Source organism: Pezoporus wallicus, unplaced genomic scaffold, assembly GCF_028554395.1.
Source record: "Pezoporus wallicus isolate ANWC-B61680 ecotype Strahan unplaced genomic scaffold, APGP_CSIRO_Pwel_v1 contig_13737, whole genome shotgun sequence".
Classification (NCBI taxonomy): domain Eukaryota; kingdom Metazoa; phylum Chordata; class Aves; order Psittaciformes; family Psittacidae; genus Pezoporus; species Pezoporus wallicus.
The window spans coordinates 187073-211067 of NW_026641629.1; the positions used below are offsets into that span (position 1 = coordinate 187073).

The 23995-nt window shown below is 52.2% G+C and overlaps 1 protein-coding gene across 3 annotated transcripts in view; it reads left to right on the forward strand.

The window, feature by feature from the left end:
• CDH22 (cadherin 22) overlaps positions 1-23995 on the forward strand; it is a 50909-nt gene that overhangs the window by 10577 nt on the left and 16337 nt on the right. For 2 of the 3 annotated variants that reach the window (XM_057424687.1, XM_057424689.1), the window contains exons 3-7: positions 4210-4329; positions 13842-14009; positions 14558-14745; positions 15519-15772; positions 22321-22457. In XM_057424687.1, coding sequence (XP_057280670.1) covers positions 4210-4329; positions 13842-14009; positions 14558-14745; positions 15519-15772; positions 22321-22457 — 867 coding nt within the window. The remainder of the gene's footprint in view (positions 1-4209; positions 4330-13841; positions 14010-14557; positions 14746-15518; positions 15773-22320; positions 22458-23995) is intronic. The other variant, XM_057424688.1, reaches the window with a different exon arrangement.

Here is a 23995-nt window from a genome sequence, read left to right on the forward strand (position 1 = left end):
GCGGGGCTGGCCTGGGACTGCACTGTGGCAAATGGCTCCTCGATCCTGGCAGCTCCCGGGGCAGTGCTGGGCACCTCTGGAGCTGGCTGCTGAGCCCCTCTGCACTGCCACCAGCTCCATGCTGCACTGCCGGTGGCTCCTGCACCCAGCCTGGCCGGCACCCGCTGCTCTGCAGCCCCAGGGCTGAGAGGGAGGCTTGCTCTGGAAGTGAGGGGCTTGTCTCCTTTTTCCTCTGGGAGAAACCAGTTTGATCTGTTGTGTCAGATCTCACCTTTTGCAGCAGGAGGGTGAGAGATGGACTCTGACTTGTTAATCTTTATGCAAAATTTATGGTTTCCCCTGGTTCTGTGGGGTGAGCTGACCAGGGAAGGAGCTGAGGTCTGGCTCATTTTACATGTCTAACTATCTCTCTGGATATGAGTTCAGGATTTCTGGTTATGGGAGGTGGGTTATGCGGTACATGATGGATGTTTAGGTTTTATTTGTCATATCTTTTATGGCTAAGATACATGCCAGAGAACTAAATAAAAGTCGTACATGCTGTACTTGCTGTGGGCAGTGCTGTGCTTAGAGCAGGGTGGGAGCCAGTATTCCTAGGCTTGTCTCCACAGGAAGGAGGGGATCAGGATAAAGTGGAATTCAAGACCTTTGTTCTTCACATTGAAAGGGAAGGGGAGGGAGGAAGGGGTGGAAAGGGTATAAATGTGGGTTATGAGAGAATGCTGGAAAGTTGGACTCCTAGATTCCTGACACACTATAGGTGACCTTCAGCAGGCTGCATTGCATCTTAACAGACTAGAAGTTAAGGCACAAGGTGGAGTTAATGGTAACTACCTGCTGTTGTTGCTCATCTGCTAGTGAGATGCTGTGAGAGGAGGTGGGGATGGGCAGAGCCTTCATCACCTTCAGGGCTGCTGGCTTCATCTGAAGGCATTTTGCCGTGATCCTGCTGCCTCCAGCTGAGGGTGCCTTGCTGCATGCTCTTCATGCTGCGTGGTTTCCCCTTGCACTAGAGTGGAAAGTGTTGGCCTCAAACATGGAGCTCATGCCTAGGACCTGGAGCCTGGATCTGCTGCCCCACAGCCCTGTTGCTCCAGTGCTTGGGAGTGCCCAGAAGCCAGAGGCAGCCCCATTGGTCCCCAGCCTTCTGTGGAAAACTGAGATCAGAACCTACCTGGCTTGTCAAGGGCATGGCTTAAAACAGCTAAACCTCCCCTCTGGGTGGGCAGGGATCCTGTCTGCCATTGGATTCTGCACTGCTGCATGCACGAGTCCTGACGCAGGTTATTCTGTGTACAGGACAAGTACAGGTGAAGAACTCTGATGGGCTCATGTACATGTGGGTGAGTTTGGATTTCCTAACTCTTGCCTCTGAGGTGCCCAGGCAAGAGGAAGTGGTTCTTGGAGCATGGGGCGTTTGTGCAAGGTTCTGCCTGTGGTGACAGTGGGTGCAGGAGCTGCTGTGGGCACTGGGCAGGGACTCCAGGTGGTTGCTGCCAGGCTGGGCGCAGCAGGAGCCCGCCCTGTTGCTTTGTTGGTGCTTTTTGTGATTCTCAGACTTTGGCATCCCCAGTGTCCCCAGCAGGGCTTCCCTGCTACAGCAGGGAGAGGGTTGCTCCGAGACCCTGCTGATCACTTCCTTCTTCACTTCCTGATCAGAAGGAACATGCCATGAGGGGCTGTGCAGTGGAGTTGCTGGTGTGAGGCTGATTTGCCTTGGCTCATGCTTGCTGAAGGAGTTGTGTGATGGCAGGCAGGAGAGGAGGAGGCAGGACAGACCCTTTTGAGGAAATGCAGCCAAAGAATTTCTGTAACAGTTGTTGGCAAGACAGGGAGCTAGTGTAGCTGTGGTGTAATCTGGATGTGCCTGGCAGGGATGCACCGTAACTTCACTGGAGACAGCAAAGCATAAATAAGTTGACTCAAACTAGCTTGTTGCTGAAGACCGATGAGGGGGATTCTCATGTTATCAGCAGAGCTGCAGCTCTGAGAAGATGAGAGAGAGGCCAGGGAGAGTGTAAATCAACCATGGTAACTGCTTGTTTCCTCCAGTGAGCATCCTTTCCAGGAGATCAGAAGCGAATGGGCTGGGGGCAATGCGTACATCCCAGCTGCTTGCATCTGCACCGCTATCTCCACTGGCTTGTCTTCTGTCTGAGTCCAGGCTGGGCTGGTGCAGAAGCACCCAGGCTGCCTGCAAGCCCTGAACTTGTGGTCTCCTCTCTGGACAGAGGAAGACAAAGGCCCAGGACTGGGGCTCCTCATCCTCCATTTGCATGGTTCCAGCTCCATTTCTGCCCACAGGGATGTGACCACTTCTGACTTTGTGTGTACCTCTGGTGTTTGGGGATGTAATGGGTCTAAGTCGCAGATCCTGACAACTAGTAGTACGCCTTGCTCTGGGTTATTCATGTCATGGGTCTAGCCAAGATCAGCCTGTGAGACTGTCTTTGCAGCATATGGGTGGGTGCACTGAAGAACAGGTGGTTTTGTGGTCCAGAGTGTGGTACCTCTGATCCTCAGCTGGTTGCACAGCACCCTTAGGAGGTGTGTGAGGCAGAGTGGAGCTGCTGGATGAAGCAGTGTGAGCTATGAAATGCTCTCTCCTGGCCCCTTCAGTTTGGGGTGGTCTTGTGCCCTGGAGGCATCTCTGAAGCAAAACCTTCCTGTAATCACTGCTGGGGGATCTTAGAATCATAGAATCATAGAACAGTTAGGGGTGGAAAGGACCTCAAGATCATCCAGTTCCAACCCCCCTGCCATGGGCAGGGACACCTCCCACTAAAGCATGCCACGCAAGGCTTCCTCCAACCTGGCCTTGAACACTGCCAGCTCTCTGGCTGGGTTTAAACCATGACAACCTCCCATATGGAGACAGGCTGAGAAAGTTGGGGCTGTTCAGCCTGGAGAAGAGAAGGCTGCGTGGAGACCTCAGAGCAGCTTCCAGTATCTGAAGGGGGGCTATAGGGATGCTGGGCAGGGACTCTTCATTAGGGACTGTAGTGACAGGACAAGGGGTAACAGGTTAAAACTTAAACAGGAGAAGTTTAGATTGGATATAAGGAAGAAATTCTTTCCTGTTAGGGTGGTGAGGCACTGGAATGGGTTGCCCAGGGAGGTTGTGAATGCTCCATCCCTTTGGCGGTGTTCAATCTTGTCCATTACAAATTACTAGTTTCCCTGCTGGCCTTTGTCAGCTCCTGGTCCTGGCAGTATCTTGCAGCAGGGAGTTTCCCAGTTGGTTTCATCTTTCCTGTGAGCAGCTCCGGGCTCTTTCTATCCTGCACATCATCCCAGCAGAGAGGTAACCAGTACCAGCACTTGACCTGTAGGGTGTGGATGCTCTGAGGCTGGTGCTAGAGGCTGAACTGGGTAGCCTGTCACACAATTTCTTTTCTCAGAGATGTGTGTAGGTAGGATTAGGCTTCCCCTCCTTCCTCGCTTCTGCTGTCTGTAGATCTCAGCCCCTTTGCTCCTGGCCCCATTCTCATGTCCCGGGTCTTGCTTTTGCCAGATTGAATGTGATGTCAAATCAAAGCCATCACAGGGACAGTTGGAGTGAAGCACCCAGTTTAATGAGGCAGCATTGAAAATCAATAACTTAATTGCAGACATTCGATGGACTTTTATCCAATTTGTAGTGCTCCTGCCCTGCTACGTGTAGAGCATGAGGACGTGGTGCTGTGTCTGGCTCTGGGCAAGTGAAAGCCTTTCCTTTCCCATGGCTGTCATCCCTTTGCAGATGTATCTGCTGCAGAGATGTGGTGCTGCAGTGTGGATCAGGCCCTGTGGGCTAGAGGTGACAGTGTCACTCAGTGCTGGCAGGAAAGGGGCAGCTGTGGTGGTAACATCTCGTCCCCAGCTCCTTCCTAGATGGTCCAGCAGAAGTCTGCTGGGAGAAAAGCTGCTGGCTGCTCAGACCCCAGTGATCTCCTTGAGAGCAGGTCCTGCTTAGACAGCAGCCCCTGCTCCCTCCTGCCACTCTGCAGGACAAAAGGGGCATTTGCAGCAGTGTCTGGAGTCCTGGCTCTGGGGCTTTTGCAGGGAAGCAATGCTGCATTTGCACTCAGCTGGTCTTGTTTCCATCAGCATGTGTGAGTGATCAGCGCTGGCCTCTGCTCAGCCATTCTGCCAGCCCCTGGCCTGGTGGTTTGTGTTGCATTTCTCCCCTCCTCCCTGACGTTGTTTTCCTCCTTGTCCCTGCTGCAGGCACCTCCGTGATGCAGGTGATGGCATCTGATGCTGATGACCCCACATACGGGAGCAGTGCCCGAGTGGTCTACAGTGTGTTGGAGGGTGAGCAGCACTTTACTGTGGACAGTAAAACAGGTGAGCAGCAGCACCCAGCTCAGGGCACCAGCCTGCGGCCACGTGCCTTGCGTGTGATGCGCATGGCAATGTGCCAGCCACTGGTGCTGGGGTGCTCATGGCACAGGCATTACTGGGTGCTAAGAGCAAGCTACATAGCCCCACAGGCTGTTGCCTGGCTGGGTGCAGAGCCTGCAGCAGGCAGCACTGTGCAGCAAGACCTGAGGCTGCCAGCCCCGTGCTCTGTCTGCGCCTGCACTGGCCAGAGCCGCGCTGTGCCCAGAGCAGGACTGCACCCACAGGCACATCAAATCTCCGTGTGAAAGGTTTTAGTACCACCAGAGGGGCCTTACCAAAGGCAGCATCGTTATCACCAGGGCCTTGATTAAAGGTAACACTTTCAATTAAGGATTGGTTTATAAATGTTCTATTAATATTTAATGGAAGAACAGTAGAAGCTGCTCCATTCCTTAATAACTTATAATAGAGCCTGTTGTAAAATGCCTCTGTAATAAATCTGTGGCAGATGATGCTCTGACATACTGGTTAGAGTAGGCCATAACCAGGAGATGCTGGGGTATATATTCTCCTTGCCTCCCAGGAGTGTGACTCTCATTACCCTTAATGGGAGCCTTTCCAGCTTTCTGAGGGAAGGCACTCAAATGCTAATAAGAGGTAGTTAAGGCACAAAGCGTGTAGTAAAGTACCCACAGTTTAATGAAAAATTGTCAAAGGACAAGCAATGCTGGGTAGCTTCAGGTCCTGTTGGAAGGCTGGATAGCAAAGTGTCCCCCACCCTATTGGCACAGACTTGAGATCAACACCTGGACTGAAGTGCCAAATGTCTGTCAGGCTGACCTGTGTGATAGATGCCTAATAGATGTTTTGTAAGGCTCTTTTGATGTAAGTCACAATGAAACTTGTTGGGAGGCTCATGTGTAAGGACAGTGTGAGGAGGGTTATGTGTGCCTGAGCCTCTGCATCGGTGTGGAACCACACACCCCCTGCAAACTGGTCAGGTGGCGTGGGCAAGCCAGTCTCAGCCCTGTCAGTGCCATCAGCCCTAGTTACAGTGGGTGAAAGGCTCAAATTTGGGTGCTCCTAAGCATGCCTAACAGCAGAGCTGGGGCACACAGTGGAAGATGCATTGTCTGGACAGGCTGGTGCAGTGGGGACAGCGCACAAGAAGCAGCCTGGGGCTGTACCCAGTGCTGGCCAAGAAGCTGCTGCCCCTCGGCTTTCTTTGCTCCCAGATTTGCTTTGGTTTGGGGGTGGGAGGATGGATGAGCAATTGGCTAAACACTGAAAATTCAGGTGCGTGTGAGATCCTGTTAATCTGAGACAGCTTTGTGTGAATGGAAGCCTGTCTGGTAGAATGACAAGGGACCACTGGGAGCAAAATGCACAAGCTGGGACGTGCAGAGGCTCAGTTTTCTGCATCAACATTAATGCTCTGTATTAAGGCATAAACTAAAATGTGCCCTGTGGGACTGTGGTGAGAATTAATGTCACCCTGGGAATCCAAGCTTCTTCGTTCCTTGACTTTTTGTGTCTTAATTCTCAAGCTGTCTGTTTCATACACCGGGGGGTTGATTTACTGTGCTAGTTGCTTGTGATTCATAAAGGCAAAACTGCTGACAAGTCTGCAGAAGAGTCCTCAGCTCCTCTGGAGCACATCTGTTCCCAGAGTATCTGCCCGTTAAAGCAGGTATGGGGGCTGACTCTTTGGTGATGTCTGAGCTAATGCCACCTTTGGAGGCTGCTCGCCTGGGCTGCAGGGGTGCAGCACGCAGCTCTGCCATGGCCTCGTGCCTGGTGTGAGCTGTATGTCCCACAGGGGCTGCAGGGGACAGCAGGGACAGGACTGGTGCTGCCAGGCGGGGGGGGGGGGGGGGACTTTTCATTGTATGTCTCTGATGCTGGCCACAGCTAGCACATCCACCAAGCAAATCCCATCCTGCTCCCACTTTTGAATAGGTTTTTAGTGCTCCACATGGGAATGCTGCTTGGACTGACCTGGGTGGCCCAGCTTCTGCTCTCAGCGTAACATTTAATTATCCGTAGCAGCAGCATGGATGCTCTCAGAGCCACCATTCTTACTAATGGCCATAAAAAGAACCATAAAAACCTGGCATGTTACATTTCTTATAATTTATTGTAATGAAAAGCAATTTGTTTTCTCTTTTTGGTTTTGATCTCTTTCTCTGCCTTTTCTTGCAGGTCCATACATGCGTGTGCCCTCTTGCACACTGCTTAAGCCCGTAACTCCTTCCAGCACGGGTTGTCTTGTCCTTCCTTGCTTTTACAATCAGCTCTTTTTGAGCTGTCCTTCATAGCATGGATGCTGCATGTACAAGTGTGGTACAGGATATGGCTTGTGTGTAGGTTGCTTAGTTTGTCTCCTGTTCTTGGATGTTACTAGCTGTAGTATTCAGCTGCAATTTTGGATTTGATGGGACTTTCAAAGGCATACCCAAACTGTCTGGATGCCATGCTATGCCAGCTCTTATCACTCAATAAGCCCTGAATTCCCATAGTGTCTGACATCTTTTTGGAGGGAGATGAGCGACTAAATGGCCCCATTAGAACAATGCTATCTGCAGCATGGCATTTGCTGGTGTCCACAAAGCCGTGGAGGATGTTTCCAGTTTCTGCAGTGTTGAATGATGGTGAAGAAAAAGCCCAGCTGTGGCATATGAGCTTTTATTTTTCATATACTCCAGCCACTCTCTCTCATGCTTTGAGAACTGTTTCAGTGAAACAGTGAGACAGTGAAACAGCCTGTGGGTTTGTGTTGTGTGTCACAAATCAGGTCCCAGAACTTACCCTGCACAGATTGAAGGTCTCGACTGGCTTTTTTGGTGTATGAGTGGGGAGCTTTGTATGCACAGACTTTGGAGGCATGATTTTCTGTGCCAGCTATGAGAATATCCCCTAGGCTTCTTGCAAGAGCCTGCAGGTATTTGTCATATTTCGGCTTTGTGCTGTCTTCCTCACTGATTCTCAGCGTGCCTGTAGTGGGCAGCTGATCTTTGCTTGCTCTTTGTAGCAGGAGAGCTGTATTGCACTGCTCGTGGCTGCCGTGTTGCTGCTGGAGGAGGGTGTGCTTTTACAGCAGTCAGCACATACGTGTGCTATGCTGCTTCTGTTGGGAAACAGCCAGTTCTGGTGGTGGTGGTGGATGCTGGTTCTGGTGCGGGCACTGCAGTGTGACTGCACAGAGCCATGTCTCCCCTGCAGCTCACTGGTGGCCAGGAGCCCCAGCTCTGCCCCACAGGACGTGGGTCAGGAGGTTTAGTGCTTGTTCCTATTCTAGATCCAGGAAGCCCATCATCACCAAGATCCTTCTAACTTGTGCTCTTCAGATGCTGAGACGGGCAGAGAGAGGATGTGACTCCCTGTGCATTTATACACGAGAAAGTGTGAAAAATTTGCAGGCCAGTTTTTCATATTGCTTTATATCACCCTGCATTCTCTGCACCTCTGCAGATTATCCACCTTTTTGGGTGCAGATCGCTTCTTTGGTGGGCAGCTGTGTGTGCTGCTCGTATCTGTTCCCATGTTCTTTGTAATGCTTTTTCTCATCTCTGGCCAGCATGGAGACTGGCTGCTGCCTGCAATCCCTGCCCGCAGCCTCAGCAGCAAACCTGGAAATACTCTGCACCCAGAAGATCTTGTTCATCCCTTTGCAAGGATAGAACAATCACAGCAGGTAACGTCCTAGGCCTCATGATATTTGGTGCTTCCCTTAAAACCCAGTTCGTTGGTGTGGGGGAGTGCAGGGGAATCTTGCTTTTTGCTGAAAGGAAATGGTTCTTAAGATCTGTCATCCTCCTGTAGGCAGGGAAAAGGCAGAAGGACTGGGAAGGCTAATTGAAATGCAGTTTGGCATTTAGGAGTACTTAAAACAGTGCCTGAATTCTAAAGCCTGTCTCCTGATTCGGAGACAGCGGGTAAGGGCTTAGCGATACCTATGCCAGGGAGAGCAGGACAAGAAGTACTGGCCTGCTGGCATGAAGCTGATGGTTATTCGTTTGCAGTCATTACTTGCTTCATCTTTGCCTGTCAGCCTTGCCCCCTTTGGAGACTGATCACAGCCCTTGTCCCAAGGTGGTGGGGGTAGACTGGGAGAGGAGCTGTTGCTGGGAGCATGCTGCATGCTGAACTGGGCTGAGGAACCGTCGTATTTGTGGAGGCGGAACATGTTTCTCTGCTGCTCTTGCAAGTTTCTTAAAAATGCTCCTTGGTGCCTGGAAACAGATATTGTATGTGCGTGTCTGTGTGCGCTCATGGGTTTATGCGGGTCTGTGCCCGCCCCTGAAGCTCATTCAGCAGGGCAGTGCAAAGGGACAAGGGATGGGTGATGAGAGGCTGCAGAGAAGCCACACTTATTAAAAGGAATTGCTCTTACTAGCAAGACTGAATGTTAACAGTCCTTCTCGGAGACTGGTGAAGGAACTTGAGTTTATTTGGGACCAAACTGTACGTTTGGTCATCTTGAGGAAATTAAGGGGTATCTACCCATGTGCAGTGGGAATTAATATTAAATGACAAAGGATTTAGCTCAAAAGAAGGGACAAAGGAAGAGCAAGTGTGCTGGCCCGTCCCTCAGAGCTCTGCAGGGGCCTCTCCTGGCTGCTGCCTCTGCTGTCATGGGCAAGGCTGATTCCAGCCGGGAACAAGCGCCTCCTCTCAGGGCAGTGGCAGTAGCTCCCTGGGACCTAAGGAACACAGTGGTTTGAAAAGGACTGGCCACCTGTTATGAATGGTCCTGCATTAAGAAACCTGCAGGCTGCAGCATCCCTCAGCCACAGCAGTTGCGCAGTTCTGCACCCCTCCAGTTAACTTTGCTGTTTAGCTTGGTGATGCTGATACATCCACGTTCCTTTTCTGGACCTCAGCTCTGTACCTTATTTGCTGAAGGGTCCTGAACCTTCCAGCAACCAGGGCAGATGAAGTGCTGGTTCTTGGGGCTAAGGTCCCACCTGCAGTGAGCTGCCCTCCTCCAGGATGTCTGCCTTAAGCAGTGCTCATGTCTGTGCAGATACATTGGTATTTCTAAATCCCTGCAGGCGAGGGCACGGGTGAGGGGGGGCACAGGTGAGGGGTCTCCACTCTGTTTGGCAAGTGCCTTCCCACCCCTGTGCTGGGGCAGAGATCTGTTTGCTTTAACTGACTGGGCTGCTGGGAGGAGTGAATCTGTTTTATCCAGCTGAACAGGAGGGGATGGAGAAGCCAGATCCAAACTCTTCTTAGGCATGAACAGTAAAAAGACACAAAAGGCAGGAAGATAAAACTTGTCATCATGAAGGTGGCATTTCCATCCTTGGAGATACTCAAAAGCTGACTGGACGTGGTCCTAGGTAATCTCATCTGCCTTTGAAGACTATCTGCTTTGAGCTGTAGTTGGACCAGGGGACTCCTGAGGATACAACCTCTCCATTAATTTCTTGGTTTATGCCTTGTAGCAGGAACATGTTTCTTCTGACTGCCCTCAGAGGGAAGTGGCCTTGTCCGGAGGTTCTTTGAAGATGTGGAGACGTCTGGGCTGGAAGTATCTGGGAACAGACCAAGGCCCATAATTATGGGGTTCCTGGAAGTCAGTTGCCTGCTGAATGCTTTGTCCTGCTTTGGTTTTATCACCCAAAGGGTGTCTGCAGTTTGAGCAGATTTGATGGTATTTATGTGCTGCAGTAAGCGTCCGCTTGCCTAGTAATTATACTGTTTAATCTGGATCATGCTAGAAAGTCACATGTACCTTGTACCAAAGGGTATGCCACCAGGCATCTCTATTATTCAACTATAACAGATGCTGACAAGACCTAGGGAGATGAGTCTGAGCTGGAGGTTGTTCTTGCTTTGTCAGCAGCATCTGGGAAGGACAAAGCTTGGCAGTTGTACTGGCTAGAGAGAAGGTGAATCTTGGGAGATGGTAAGGGCTTTTCCCTTCGTCCAGCAGTGGAGGTCCCTGTCTCTTGTGTCTCTGCGCTCTGAGGACAGGTCTGCCACCATCGCTTGCTGCTGCTTTGCAGAGTTCTTGCGGGTCAGGTTTTGGGAGCAGAGGCTATGCTGCTCTAGGAGGTGGAACCAGGTGAGTTTGCTGCTGGTGGGTGTTCATGGCAGCACTCACAGTGCCATATTTAAGGAACTGGTGTGGAGTGTGTTTGGAGACCCTTGTTTGTCAGGGCCGCCGGGAAAGGATAAGTGGTACCTCAGCCTAAAAGACAAAATAAGCTGACACTCAGGGCAGTACCTGGTGTGGCCCATGCAGCTTTAGGGGGAACAGCTTTCTTGGTGAAAAACCCACTGGGGTTCTTGGAGGCCTGGGACATGGGGCAGTTCCTCCGTGTCAGACTCTGCTTTTCCAGGATGGACTGGGCAATCAGCATCTTGGCAGGAGGTGGTTTCTGCTCACAGCCTGCACCCCAGCCAAAGGCAAGGATTTTGTCTGCCTTGTGCCACTAGAAGAACTGGAGCTGTTTGTCCTGCTCTGCACATGCCAAGTGGTGTGGATTTGCCTCCTGCTGGGACAGGTGACCTTGGAGGTGTTCTGGGAAGCGCCTGAGCACTTTCCTCCCATCTTGCATGGTGTATTATGAGCTATATCTTTACGAGCAGCTCAGTTAAGTCATTACAGCCTTGGTGAATGCATGAGCTTTTTCTCTCTCATCCCAATTCATCACTATTGTGCTGACATGAATCATTTTCATTATAAAATGCTTCAGACCCTGTTAATTAACAGAATTGCTTAAATTTCAATGAGATAGTGCTTACCCAGAAATAATGGGTTTGCATTCATAGTGGACTGACAGGAGAAGCCTGTGTGCATGACCAGCTGAGGCCAGCCTTGTGCAGCCTGGGGTGCTTGGGCAAGGCCAGTCCTGCCTGAGCTCAGGTGGGAGGTTGAGATTCTTGCTGGGGCTTGTGCCTGCAAACCTGTTCATCCCTCCCTTGGTGTGCTTCCTTGGTCCTTTGGATGACGTGGAGTTGGGACTGTGGTCAAACAGCTTCCCTTGAACAGAACTGCGATAAAGGAGCCAGTGCAGACCCTGGGCTCCATCACAGGGTGAACGCCTGCTGTCATCCTATGGAGGGGTTGGGATGCTCCCTACAGCACTTCTGCATTGCTCCGTGCTGCATGCCAGAGGCTGAGCAAGAGATGGGCTGAGAATGTGTGAACAGGCAGGTCCTGGAAGTGCTCAAGAGATGGTTGGTGAGACGGAGCCCTCCATGCATGTGACTGAAGGCAGTGGGAGTCCAGGTAATTACAGACTAAAATGATGGAGGGACAAGGGAAGCTGGGTGAAATTGTGTGTGGGAACTGCAAGGATCTGAAACAGTGGTTATGTCTCTAGAATAAATCCTAACAATGATAATCGTTGGGATAATTGCTAGTTTCAGGAAGCAAGGAGAGATAAATATCTCCAAAACAGTGTTGCCAGACCCTGCTGCACCTGCAATGTCATGCAAAGGGGAGGAAATTCCATCCTCCCGGCTCAGTGGTATTTCTGGCTGCTGTTGGGACACAGCACCAGGGGCTCCTGGGCATGAGCGGTCCACCCGCAGCCACGGGCAGCAGCGCACAGCATCACGCATGAGTGGGAAGCAGTGGCAGCTGGCTGGCACCCAGCCACCTCTTGCCTCCTTGCAGCCTGCTGGCACCCAGCTCTGCCCTCCGCTGTGCTCAGGCTGTGCTGGAGGCTTCTCCCAGTGTCTGCCTTGAGCCAGGCGGTTTGGGCAGCTGCGCTGCTCCGCCATCGCTTGCTCTGGGGCACCTCAGCAAATACAAGTTGTTGAGAGCAGGGGGGTGATCCCTTGGCAAGGGGGGAGCAAAGTGTTCCCTCAGTCTGGACCCTTCACTGCAGACCCGCATGGCACAGCCAGGCCACCCCCATCCCCTCCCGTGGCCTCCCTGGCACCAGGCAGGATTACTGGACACAGAAAGCAAAGATGGATTTTGCGGTTCACAGCAGGAGGAGGTAAAGCTGGTGGTTAAACAGAAACGCCTGGAAGAGAGCAATTACAGAAACACAAACCAGCGTCTAAGTCCGTGTTAAGAAACTGAGCTGGAGGGGATTTTAGGCTGATTCCTACTGTTCTGGGGTACTGCTGGTACAGGAGAGTGGGAATGTGCCGCTAATAACCATGCCTGCGCTCATGTGTGCCCCTGGTGCCACCTCAGGGCAGAGCCTTTTCTTTCATTCTCAAAATATTTCTTCTCTGCTTTGTTTCAATGTTAATGAACCACTCCTGGGTGACAGGGGCAGTAGTAACTTTGCCATTCACAGCATTTTCGGGGGTTTACTACCCTTTGTTTCTTGTTTTACATTCCTTTACGTTTCAGTCCTAGTAATTTCCCCCCAGCCCAGATGAATAAAGAAGACCTATAAGCACTTTTTTAAGAGACTGAATTTCATACCGAGTACGAAGATACCACTCGTTTTTTGTTCAGCTTTACAGGCTCTAGTGCATCCTCTGGCACTGCATGAACATCATCTCTGGTCCCCTTAACGGAGGGGGACATTTGAAAATGAGGGGTTTTGCACAGACAGACTTTTGGAAATGCGGTGTCCCCGGTCAGACAGGGGCTCCCTGCAGGCGTGGTTGGGCCACAGAAGCCCATGAGATGGAGCTTGGGCAGGTTCTATTCTGCAGTAAGCCTGGCTTCTGCCAGAGCAGATGAGGGTAAGTGGCTGCTGCAGGTTTGTGCCAAAGGGGTTTGTGACTCAGCCTGGGCTTTTACACAGCCTTTCTGTGCAAGCCTTGAGGCTGGCCCCACTGCAGCCCCATATTGGGGTGAGTTCTTATGCTCCTGAGCCCACCAATCCTTCACCAGCCTCCCTGGAGAGACAAACCTCGTCCGAGCTGAAGTTTAACCCTGTCAGAGCTACTGCAATGGAAGCAGCAGTCAGAACCTTACATGCAACATGCCTGGGAATCCGTTGCAAAGACCTGCTGGAGTCAGGTTGGACCCGAGGCTATGACTGGGCTCTGGGGGATTTTCAGGATGTTTCTGCCTGGCTGACGAGCCCCTGGGCTTGTTCTTCTCTCCAGAGCCCTTCTCTTCCTTCAGTCAGCTTTTGCTTACATGATCTCTGTGAAGGCTGCAAAGGGTTTGCTCCCTTTTGCGCTGGGGTCCAGCAGATGTTCTTTGTTGTTGCCAGCAGTGTGCTCCTATGGCAAAGACAGCAGCAACACCTAGGGCTGTGGTAGGAAGAGCACCACCAGCAGTGGAGAGAGGTCACTTGTCCCTTCTGCTCAGCCCTGGTGAGATGATCCAAGTGCTGTGCCTGGTTCTGGGCTGCCAGATGTAAGAGTCATGGGCAAACCAGAGTGAGTCCAGGGAAGGGCCATGAAGACTGGTGAAGTATTGGAACATCTGGCATCTGCAGAGGCTGGGAAATCCAGCTGATCCTGTTTAGAGCTGGGGCTTGGACGGGGTAATCTCCGGCGGCCCCTTCCAGCCTCCCCCCATCTGTGTCTGCCGATGCTCTGCCACCTGCCCATGCTCACGCTGTCCTGCTCGTTTCCAGGTGTGATCCGCACAGCCGTGGCTGACCTGGACCGTGAGACGCAGGACCGGTACGAGGTGGTGATCCGTGCAACGGACATGGCGGGGCAGCTGGGTGGCCTGTCCGGATCCACCACAGTCACCATCGTTGTCACCGATGTTAATGACAACCCACCACGCTTCCCACAGAGTAAGTCCTGACAGCGGTGGGGGGGGAGCTCTGGTCCTGGTCCTGGTCCTGCCTGCTGGGGATGGTGGGGCAGGCGCTCAGCTCCCAGCACAGCCTGGCACCTACCTGCAGGATCAGCAGCCTGGCCGCTCGTGCTGCTTGCAGGCAGTGCCAAGGTACTACAGCACACACTCCTTGCCTGGGTCTGAATGTGTCCCTGCCTGGCAGTGCGGTGGAGGGGCAGCTCCAATGGCAAATCTTGCAATAGTAAAGCTTGCAAAGAATCAGAGAACACCGATTGCAGAGCACTGTCCTTAGGGAGAAATCAGCCCTTACTTCACCCAGCACCTTGAAATATCAGTGCTCCCCAGTTATCTTCCCTCAGCCCTTGTTTTTGGCTGGGGTATGTGTTTCTCCTGGTAGGGTGTTCTGGACTATAGGCACTGGTAGTCTGGGCAACCCTCGTAGTCCAAGGGTGCCCCCAGAGGGGCGTAAAGGGCTGTGTCGGGCTGGAGGCAGGGGGTGGTCAAAGGCAGAAGCAGTGACCCTGGTATCTCTTTCTGCTCCAGAGATGTATCAGTTCAGTGTTGTTGAAACTGCCCCTGTTGGCACAGCTATTGGGAGGGTGAAGGCAGAGGACTCAGACATCGGGGAGAACACGGATATGACTTACCAGGTGAAGGATGAGGAAGGAGTGGAGATGTTCAAAGTCACCACAGACGGCAATACCCAAGAGGCTGTCATCACAGTGCAGAAGGTGAGAGCTGAGGAAAGCTGGCTGGTTATGGAGGGCACAGATCTCTAGGAGGATCCTTTCCTTTGGGAGCTCTTGCTGCTACGTTTGAGTTGAAACGAATGGTCCTCTGCTCCTCAACTGCAGTAGCAGTTGAATTTTTGTGCTTGCAGATGCAGGGAGAGACCTGCCTCTGTTCTGCCTGGATGGCAAAGCGCAGACCTGTGCCTGGGAGGAGAGGCTGAACAGAAGCAGCAGGGCAGTGCCTGCTGGAGCCTGCCCAGGGCTCCCTGGGTGGTAGCGGAGGGAGCCCTGCATAGGTGAAGCTCTGTGTGCGGTTATAGAGGGGACTGCTGGCAGTTGTCACTGATAGCATCTGTGAGGGAAGAAATATGCTCACCCAATTCCTATTCTGACCAACAGCGCTTTGACTGTATGTGGTTTTGGTGGCAAAAACAATCAAGCAAACACTTGATGCAGGCAAGGAAGAATGATTGTTCACCAAGGCCACTGCTTTCAGCTCGCATCCTCTGGGGAAATAATAGCAGGGTGATTAATGACCAAACCCCCCTGGCAGCACACACTGTGCTGTCTTCCCAGTGAATCCTGGCTGCCCGCAGCCTGGACACTGTGCTGGGGGGAGCAGGCTGGAGGCTTCCTCCTGCCCCCTCAGCGTGGGCACAGCAGGAGAGCTCGGGCTAGGGGAGTGGGTGGCTTTGATGGTGTCCCTGGTGTCTCTGGTGGTGGAAGGGGATCCCCTCAGCCTGGGTTTGGCTAACCCCCTCCTGCTCTCCCAGCCCCTCGACTATGAGTCGAAAAAGGTGCACACCGTTGTGCTGGAGGCCCTCAACAAGTTCGTGGACCCACGCTTCTTGGACCTGGGCACCTTTCGGGACCAGACCATCGTGCGGGTCTCAGTGCTGGACGTTGACGAGCCCCCCGAGTTCCGGCCCCCCTCCAACCTGATGGAGGTCCAGGAGGATGCACACATCGGCTCCATCGTGGGGGTGGTCACTGCCCTGGACCCAGACACCGCGAATCGTCCTGTCCGGTAAAGCAGCCTCCTAAACCCCAGTGGGCATAGGGTGACCTGCCAGGGATGCACATGGCCTGGGGGCCGAGGGAGGTGATGGCGGGGGGGCAGTGTGGCTGGCAAGTGACAAGGGCTGCACGCGTGGCCGAGCTTGTGGGTGTGCTGTGGGACAGGCATTGGCAGGTGAGTGGCAGTCTGTGTGCGGCGAGAGCAGGCATCTCACAGGTGACGGGAACGTCACTGCCAGTGATGGGTGTGTGAGTGGCAAGGGAGTGTCGGGGAGGGTGGCAGGGGGGTGACGGCACGCTCTTGCTGCTGACAGTGAGGTGTCTGACACAGTGGATGCCTGACACAGCCAGGGAAGGAACCAGCAATGGCAGGAGGCAGTGATGGAGGGTGACAAATGAGGTGAGGCTTGGGAGGTGCAGAGCCACAGCTTTGCTGCGTGTGCTTGTGTGCGCATGTGTGCGCAGGGATCAAAGATCAGAGGAGTTTATATTTAGGCAGGGGACAGACTCCAGGCAGCAGCTTATCAGCAAAGGACATTTCCCGTTTCTATTTAATTTGTGACTAAAGAGATTGTTACCTTGTTAAATTGCTGCTACCTGAGGCACAAAGCAGTTTCTGGCTCTGCCAACTGGCCTGAGTCATGAGCAGTTGGGTTGGAAAACTGGTGTTCAGAAAACGCCCTCAATGTGTGGAAAGCATGGCCAGAGCGTGTGTTCTCGTGCCAGCGGCGCAGCTGCAGGCACGCTTCAAAGGGGCAGCAGTGCCTTTGCCTTTCAGAGCTCTGCAGGGAGCACATCCCAGGCAGTGGTAGACTGGGATGGAGGAGGACATGGCCAGGCAGGCCTCAGTTACAGTACTGATCCCTTTTAGTGATGTCCCCACATGGTTGCTTAGGGTGCTGAGGCTCCAGTGCCATGTAGCCATGGAGAACTCTCTTGTTCAAGGTGGGGTATGGGGTATCTCTTGATCTTCATGTAAATTAAGATTGAGACACTTTATAAAGCTCAGAAAAGAACTTACACTTGGCAAGCTGCCATCTACAGATGCTTGGCAGCTTGCGGAGAGTATTGTGTGTCAAGGCTAGGTGCTAGAAGTTGTCTTCAGGGTGAAAGTGAATGAGATCAGCCTTGGTGTTCACGTGTTGCAGCACTTCCAGTGGTCAGTGCTGTCTGTTGGATGTGTTCTCAAAGTACTTCTGCTCACCTTCTCATGTGGCTGCCCTCTTCATTCAGGCTACATATCTGCTTTCTTTGTGGCCTGCCCTGAGCACATGGTTGTTGGCTTGTGCTCTTCAGATGTGTGCAGTCTTTCTGCACATCTGTGTGTGTATACGTGTGCATGTGCTTTTTCACTTGACTATTTCTAGCAGTGCTACAGAACATAGATTTTATTTTCTGATCTGTAATTGTAGGAAAGGGGCCTTAGGGACAGAACTATTCATATTCTCGTTTTCTCTTGTTCTTTGTGCTGCTTCCCTGTGGAGCTTGTTGCATTGTTTGCAGACAGAACAAAAGAAAGCGGTGGAGGGAGTCTTTCTACTGCTGTGCAGAAGGTGGTGGGGACTCAGAGCAGACAGAGGCAGACTCAAGTACTCCTTAGGAACAAGAGGGTTAGAGCCCAAACCTTGCTATGTGATTGTGTCTCTTACAGTGTGCTTAGTGCCAGTCAAGGCAATGCCTCAAGCTCAGGCACAAGGGCCCAGCCAGCAGGACTCTCAGGCATCTGCTGCAGCTTGGGAATTGCAGTGTGTTTTCCCGTGTCAGGCCTGATACATTCAAATATGTGTCCTCCCTCCAGCTATCCGCAGGCAGGTAGCTCATCCTGCATCCCCCGTGCTCCCCTGTGGCACTCGGGCTCTATCCATCCACCTCTTCACTCCTCTCTGTTCTTGCCGTGCGTCTCCTCATTCCACTGCCCGCTGTCACGAGCAGCGGCAGCTCCATGCCTTGCGGTGCTCCCCTGTGCTTGCTGGGGTGCAGGTGGGTGACCATTCTCTGCCATTTCAACATGGACTAAGTGGAGATGCAGGTTTATATCGGTCGCACTGACATGGCACCCGTGCAGAAGGAAGATGCTGTTGGATCTCTCCTGCTTTCCTGCCCTCTGGCTAGCTCAGCAATTTAATAACATATTTTGCCATGTAGGCAGCTGTTCACAGCTTCAGAATGATGCAGGAACATTGATGCAGGCATCCTGCAGCACCCTGCCAGGATGTGACACTAACCCGTCAGCAGGAGACTGCAGTAAGTCACCTCACATTTCAAGTGTTCTACTCCAAAGTACAGTCACAAGAAGTCAGCACTTGTACTTCACCTCTGATACATTAGAGAGCAACCGGTCCTGACAGCATGACCAGTATTTGATCCTTGGCTCCTTGAAGTTAGAATGAACCCTTTCAAGTTGCTGCAGTTCAGTGGATCCCTTTAACTTCCTGATCGTCATCTGCCAGAGGTGGGAGCAAAGACGTGGCTGTGTTTCTGCAGTGGCTGCTCTCTCTCAGACTCTGATGCATGTGTTGGCTCTGCCCCGTAAACAGGGGAGAGCCACAACCTTCTGTCATTGCAAGACACGCTCTCCCCTTGAGTCAGGAAAGAGCAAGGATTGCCAAAGACAGCAGAGCAGAAATCAGCTCTGTCAGTGTTTCCAGGTCATGCTGACACCAGGCTGCCAATAATGAGGTTTGGGAAGTATTTTTAGCCAAATGGGAAAAGAGATGCCTTTGGCTCTTTGTTTCCATCCCTAGGCCAGCACAGCAGGGCTACTGCTGCACCACCTGGCCTGAAGCAGCTGCTGGAGACACGTTTCAGCCTGTTGCTCCCCTCCTGGTGATCTGCTTGTCCCACAAGGATGAAGACGCTTCATATGAGAGCAGACCCCTTCCACACAAGCCAGGCTTGTCCCTGAGACGCTGCTCGCTGCCCCATCTGGCTGCATCTGGATGTAGAGCCCCTGGCAGCCGCTTACCCAGATGGGAGGAAAGCTGGGGCTCAGGGTGTCCAGGGAGCACCCCACTGCTCTGGGCATGTTTGTCCCCAGCTTGTGGCTGCTCAGAGGGGGACTCGCTCCCTGCGGCACCAGGGCTGTGAAGCAGGGAGCGATGCACAAGTGCTGCATCTTGTGGGAACACAGAAACCCTCCGTGGTAGAGGCAGGAAATGCCTTTCTAAAGGGCTAGTGCTTTTTATTTTATTCCATCCTTGTTTGTTGCCTAACAAAAGCTGGAACCGCTCTCTTTCAGAAGGAATTTAGCTTCCAGTTGGCTTTTTTGTCTTTAGCTGTACATTTCCTGGGTGTACTGCATTTTTTCTCAGCTAAGCCGTTGTATGAGGTAATACAATGATAGACTGTCTGTGTATGTGAGCTTGTTTGTATGGGAGCCTTTTGTTTTTCTCTCTGCAGTGGGAGCCTGTGCTTTGATTGTGTGCAGTCCAGGCTTTATCAGCACTGGAAAGACGTTGCTTAGGATTTAAGGTTCTTGGAGATATTCTTGTTTGGCATTCACCAAATCCGGACACATGTGTTGGACATGGGCATTTTGTAGACTCCAACAGCACAGCAAGAACTACAACCTGCTTCAACACAAAAGGGAGAGGAGGAAAAAACCAAACACAACAAAAAGCTTTTCACACTGTGTTTGAAAAGCTCCCTGTTAACAAAACACATGGCATAAAATGTGCTCCTTATTGCATTTGGGGGGGGAGAAGTGAAACAAACTGCTTGAGAAATGCATTCACAAAAAAGATGAGCACCGAGAAAGCTGTCTAAATTAAATAGTCACTTGTAACATCCAAACCAACAGGCAGTGCCAGCAGGAAGAGAGGAAAATGGATTACAAGGTCTGCATCCCAATCAGAACTGGGCAATGCAGCTCCAGATACGAAGCACCAGGCAGCTTTAGGAGGAACAAACATATGTCCTATTTCTGAGTACCTGGAGGACCCAGGGGTTAATCACTACCTCTTTCTAGGTGAGAAGCACTGTTTGAGTTCAGTGGGATGGGTGAATATGAAGCTGGACGACCAGAAGTGGAGAGGCTTGTGATGGTCAGCACAGACTTGAGTAGGTAAAGATCATACTGCACAGTGATGTAAACTGAGCGCAGTGCCAGCCTCTCACTCTGCCTTCTCTAGAACCTGAGCTCTCTGGAGTCTGTCCTGTGTAGAGCAGCGTGGATTGGTTGTTCTGCAGGTCTGAGCCTGTTATGGCTGTGGCTTTGGGGGGAGGGTGGACATCCCTGTGCACCTCAGTCCCCAGCTCCTCAAGCTCCAGAGCCTCCACAGCACTTTGTGCAGATGGGGAGCTCCTGGACTAACCACCTCCAAAGTCCCAGCGTGTAGAAGCAGGCTCAGCCCTGCTCTCATGGCGATGCAGACAATGCTAGCGCAGCGTTGCGAAGGTGACAGCTCTCTGTACTGGTGGTGACAAAGGGACCAGATTTGCGGTTTGGTTTGTGCCCTGCCAGGGCCATGGGCAGTCAGTCCTCAGCAGGCAATTAGGAAGTGACAGAAGACAACCTCAGCAGCAAAACAATTAGAAGCATAAGAAAAGGTTACCAGTGGCATGACACAGAGCACTCCCCTACCAGCCTCCTGCCCTCTGGCCATGCAGGCAGCCACTCTCAGATGTTTCCAGGCTCAGTGATGTCTCCCATCGCTGTTTTTTTTGTGTGCAGCTATTTTTTCCAGACATTTCTGTTTATGCAGCAATGACATGAGTGTGAACAAAACAGGCATGTGCTTACCCGAGAAGCAAGGAAGGCATATGGAGAGTGAAGTGCTATCCTGAACTCTAACAGTATTAAAAAGTGGAATGGAGGACAGTGTGGAATGGATCAGGTGATGTGGGAGAACAGTGGAAGCAGTTACGCTATTGGAAAGATATTGGGTATTGTCATCCCCATTTCTGCTCCTCCTTCCAGCAGCACGGTGGACTGATGTGTACAAGCCAGAGTGGCCAGACCTCTCCTTTCCCTTTGTAGTGGGTGAGAAGAGTAGATGAGAGGCTGCAGTACCTGCCAAAACAGGTACTGTCCCTTCTGGAGCTGCCTACCTGCCTGCAGAGGCAATTTCCAGCTGGGAGTTGGAGCAGAAAATGCAGGATGGCTAGGAAGTCCCTGGCAGTTGGTTCAGAGGTGCCTAGGCTTGTAGCTGGCTTTGGGTGGCAGATTCCCATTGCCTCTAGATGCGAGAAGGGGGGAAGAAGTCAGACACATAGGTGTAGAACACGTGAAATTGTGCATGTGCCCAGACACAATTTCCATAGTGATTTTAACTTAACTACAAGCGAGTGCTGTTGTATTTTCTCCTCCCTGTGTCTGAAAGGGAGAGTGCTGTAATCTGGGTCTGTATAACACTTTAAATAGCGTAGAAATGCCTTTGTATGTGCCTCCAGCAGAGATGGAGCTGCCTGGCTGGGGGGATAGGTGCCCTCAGGGAGGCATTCTCATCTGCAGCTAGTTTCCCCCCAGGGCACAGAAAGGCACTGAGGTCATCAGTGCCTCTGTAGAGCAGTGGTCCTTGCATGCAGGTGAGCTGGTTGGTGTTCCTCAGCTGCAAGCCATATGGATGATAGAAACACAGGCTGCAGCTGGACTGTGTCAGGTGAGGTGCAAGCACTAGGAAGCTGCCTGCAGCATGCCTCCACTTTCCTGGACGTGCTTCGAGCCTAGAGCTGTCCTGCTCTGCTCCCCTTGTCTGATGTGGCCTCTCAGTACTGTCCTGTCTTGTTGGCTTTCCAGCTTGCTTTGTCCATAAATTTATCTTCCCTCTATTGTTAGACAAGTGACTGAAGGCTTTAATTTATTCACAGTCCTCCTTTTGATAATCTATCCTTTGTACTCTTTGCTGTCTTGTATTATCTAATTCTGTAAAGTGCTCTGGGATGCAGTGTGTGTGAAAGATGCTATACACAATAACATTATGCTGTATTGTTTGCAGTTTGATGGGCCTTCTGGGTTTCCAATTCTGATTGCAGAGGTGGTGGTTGTTATTTGTGCACAATCAGGTGTGTGCTCATTGGAGAGGGGATGGGAAGTCCGATCCAGCTGAGGCCCTCAAGCACAACCTCAGCCTACCTGTGTGCTGCTGTGCTGTCCTCCAGGTCTCTCACTTGGGTGGGTGCTGTGGCAGGATCAGGAGGGAGGGTGGGAGGTGAGGTGGGCTCCTCAAGCCAGGGTGGCCTCCTCTGGTCTGGGTTGATGTTTCTCCTGAACCTGTAGTTCAGAAGCTTTCCTGAGTAATGAGTGGAGTTACAGGCCATAACTTTTATATCGCTCTGTCTATGCTGAGCAAAATGTTCCCATCTGAGTGGATTTTTCCGCTTGTCCACAGTTTGTGCTTAGTTCTACTTCATGCACCGAAAGCCACACTTTAATTTGCTTGAGAGCTCTGGGCTTGCAACCTGGTAAAGCCATGGCTCTTGTGCACCATGCTGCAGCAGAGGAAGAGTGACAGTGGTGATAGAGCTGCTTGTGTTAGATCCCTGTTCTCCTGGGGCTGATGGCAAGTTTGGGCTTGGCACTTCCAGCTGTTCACGGTTTCCCCTTTTGCCTGGTCTCAGGTACGCCATCGACCGCAGCACGGATGCAGAGAGGATCTTTGACATTGATGCCAACACAGGTGCCATTGTGACAGGAAAGGTCCTGGACCGGGAGACGGCAGGGTGGCACAACATCACTGTCCTGGCGATGGAAGCAGGTGAGGTGGGAGCGCTGTGTGGAGCAGACAGTCTGTGCTGGGCCAGAGCGGAGCAGAGGTCCGTGGAGGTGACCAGGATGCAAGTGTTAGTTAATGCTGAGGTAATAAATAAATGCAGCAGCACCGAGCCTGACATCTCCCTAGACAACCTAAAAATACTCTTCCTGACTCGAGCGCTAATAAGGGAGCGGGGTCGAATAGTATATTTGATGAACTCTAATCAAATCTGTGTTATCTGTGCGCCGGCTCTGCCAGTCATCCAGTGCAGCTTGCTCCCTGCGCTCACCTCCAAGCGGCGCTGGGGCTCCCGGGGGGGCTGTGTTCAAGTCACCTGCATCCGCCACGTGCTGGGGTGATGCCCCGTCAACTGGAGCCCTGTGGCACAGATGGCTTCTGCTGGGCGCTCACAGCGGGTGGGATTTGCAGCCTATACCTGCACATCATGTTTGTGGCTCTGGGTGCCCCCCCGCCTGCTGTGTGGCTCCAGGCTTGGCAAGGCACAGTGAGGAGTGGATGGGAGGTCCCGGCACTGAAGCAGTGGAAAGGGGCTAGAGGAGCAATGTTCTGAGACCCTGCGCTGGGAATAGGGGGCAGTGATGCTGCCAGAGTTGGTACTGCCAGGCTGCTGTGGCTCTGGCTGCAGTGCTTGGCCTCATCCTGCAGCCCACCAGGAAGAACTTCAGGCAGAGGATGAGGTGAAGCTTTCTGTCTTTTCTGCAATTAGCTTCTTTCTGCCCCTCCCATGAGAGGCCTGGTGATGGGCTCTTCCTTCCCTGAGGCCGTGCAATCCTTTAGCCTGTGTTTACAGCAACTGCTAAACCTACTCCCACCCAGCTGGGAAACCCGGGAGGGAGCATCTCAGTGGCTCAGGGGGTTTTGTCAGTTTATCTTCCCTCTGTGATGGGGGTGGTGGAGCCCAGCATGGACGCTTCCAGCAGAAGTTCTGTTTGTCTTTTCTTCTCCAGTTCAGAAAGAAAAGAACAAACCTGGGTCCTGCTGCTCAAAGGAGCTCTGAATAGACTCCTTTTGAGGAATGAAAACAAAATAATAGCATCAAAGAGCAGGCTTTGCTTCCCCCCAGGGGTTTTGCTGGGGTAGGAAGCTGCTCCGGGCATCCTGCTGCCCTCCACTGAGTTTGCACAGTGCCTTGGCTCATGGGCCCTGCAGGTCCCGTGTGTGATGGTGCATCTGGCCCCTTGCACCCTACAGAGATGCTCTGTCTTACTCCTTAAGCCTGCAGATGGAGAAAGGGCTTCATCGAGTCACTGTGCTGGGAAGCACAGTAGGAAGCAGAAAGGCATTGCTGTAGTCTTCGAAGTTCTCCACATTTTGGACACAGCAGTGGCCAGGGCACTGGCACCTGCAGTGCTTTGCCACCCCACAGCTGCAAAGCACCTTCTGACATCTGCAAAAGTGCGCCAAGACCTGTCTGTCTGCAGGCAGGAGCCTTCCCCAGGCTTTGCTCCAAGAGACCCCTCAAGAGTTCTGGTGGCTCTTTCTTTGCTTGTTCTTGAGCAGGAAAATGCTGCTCAAATTCA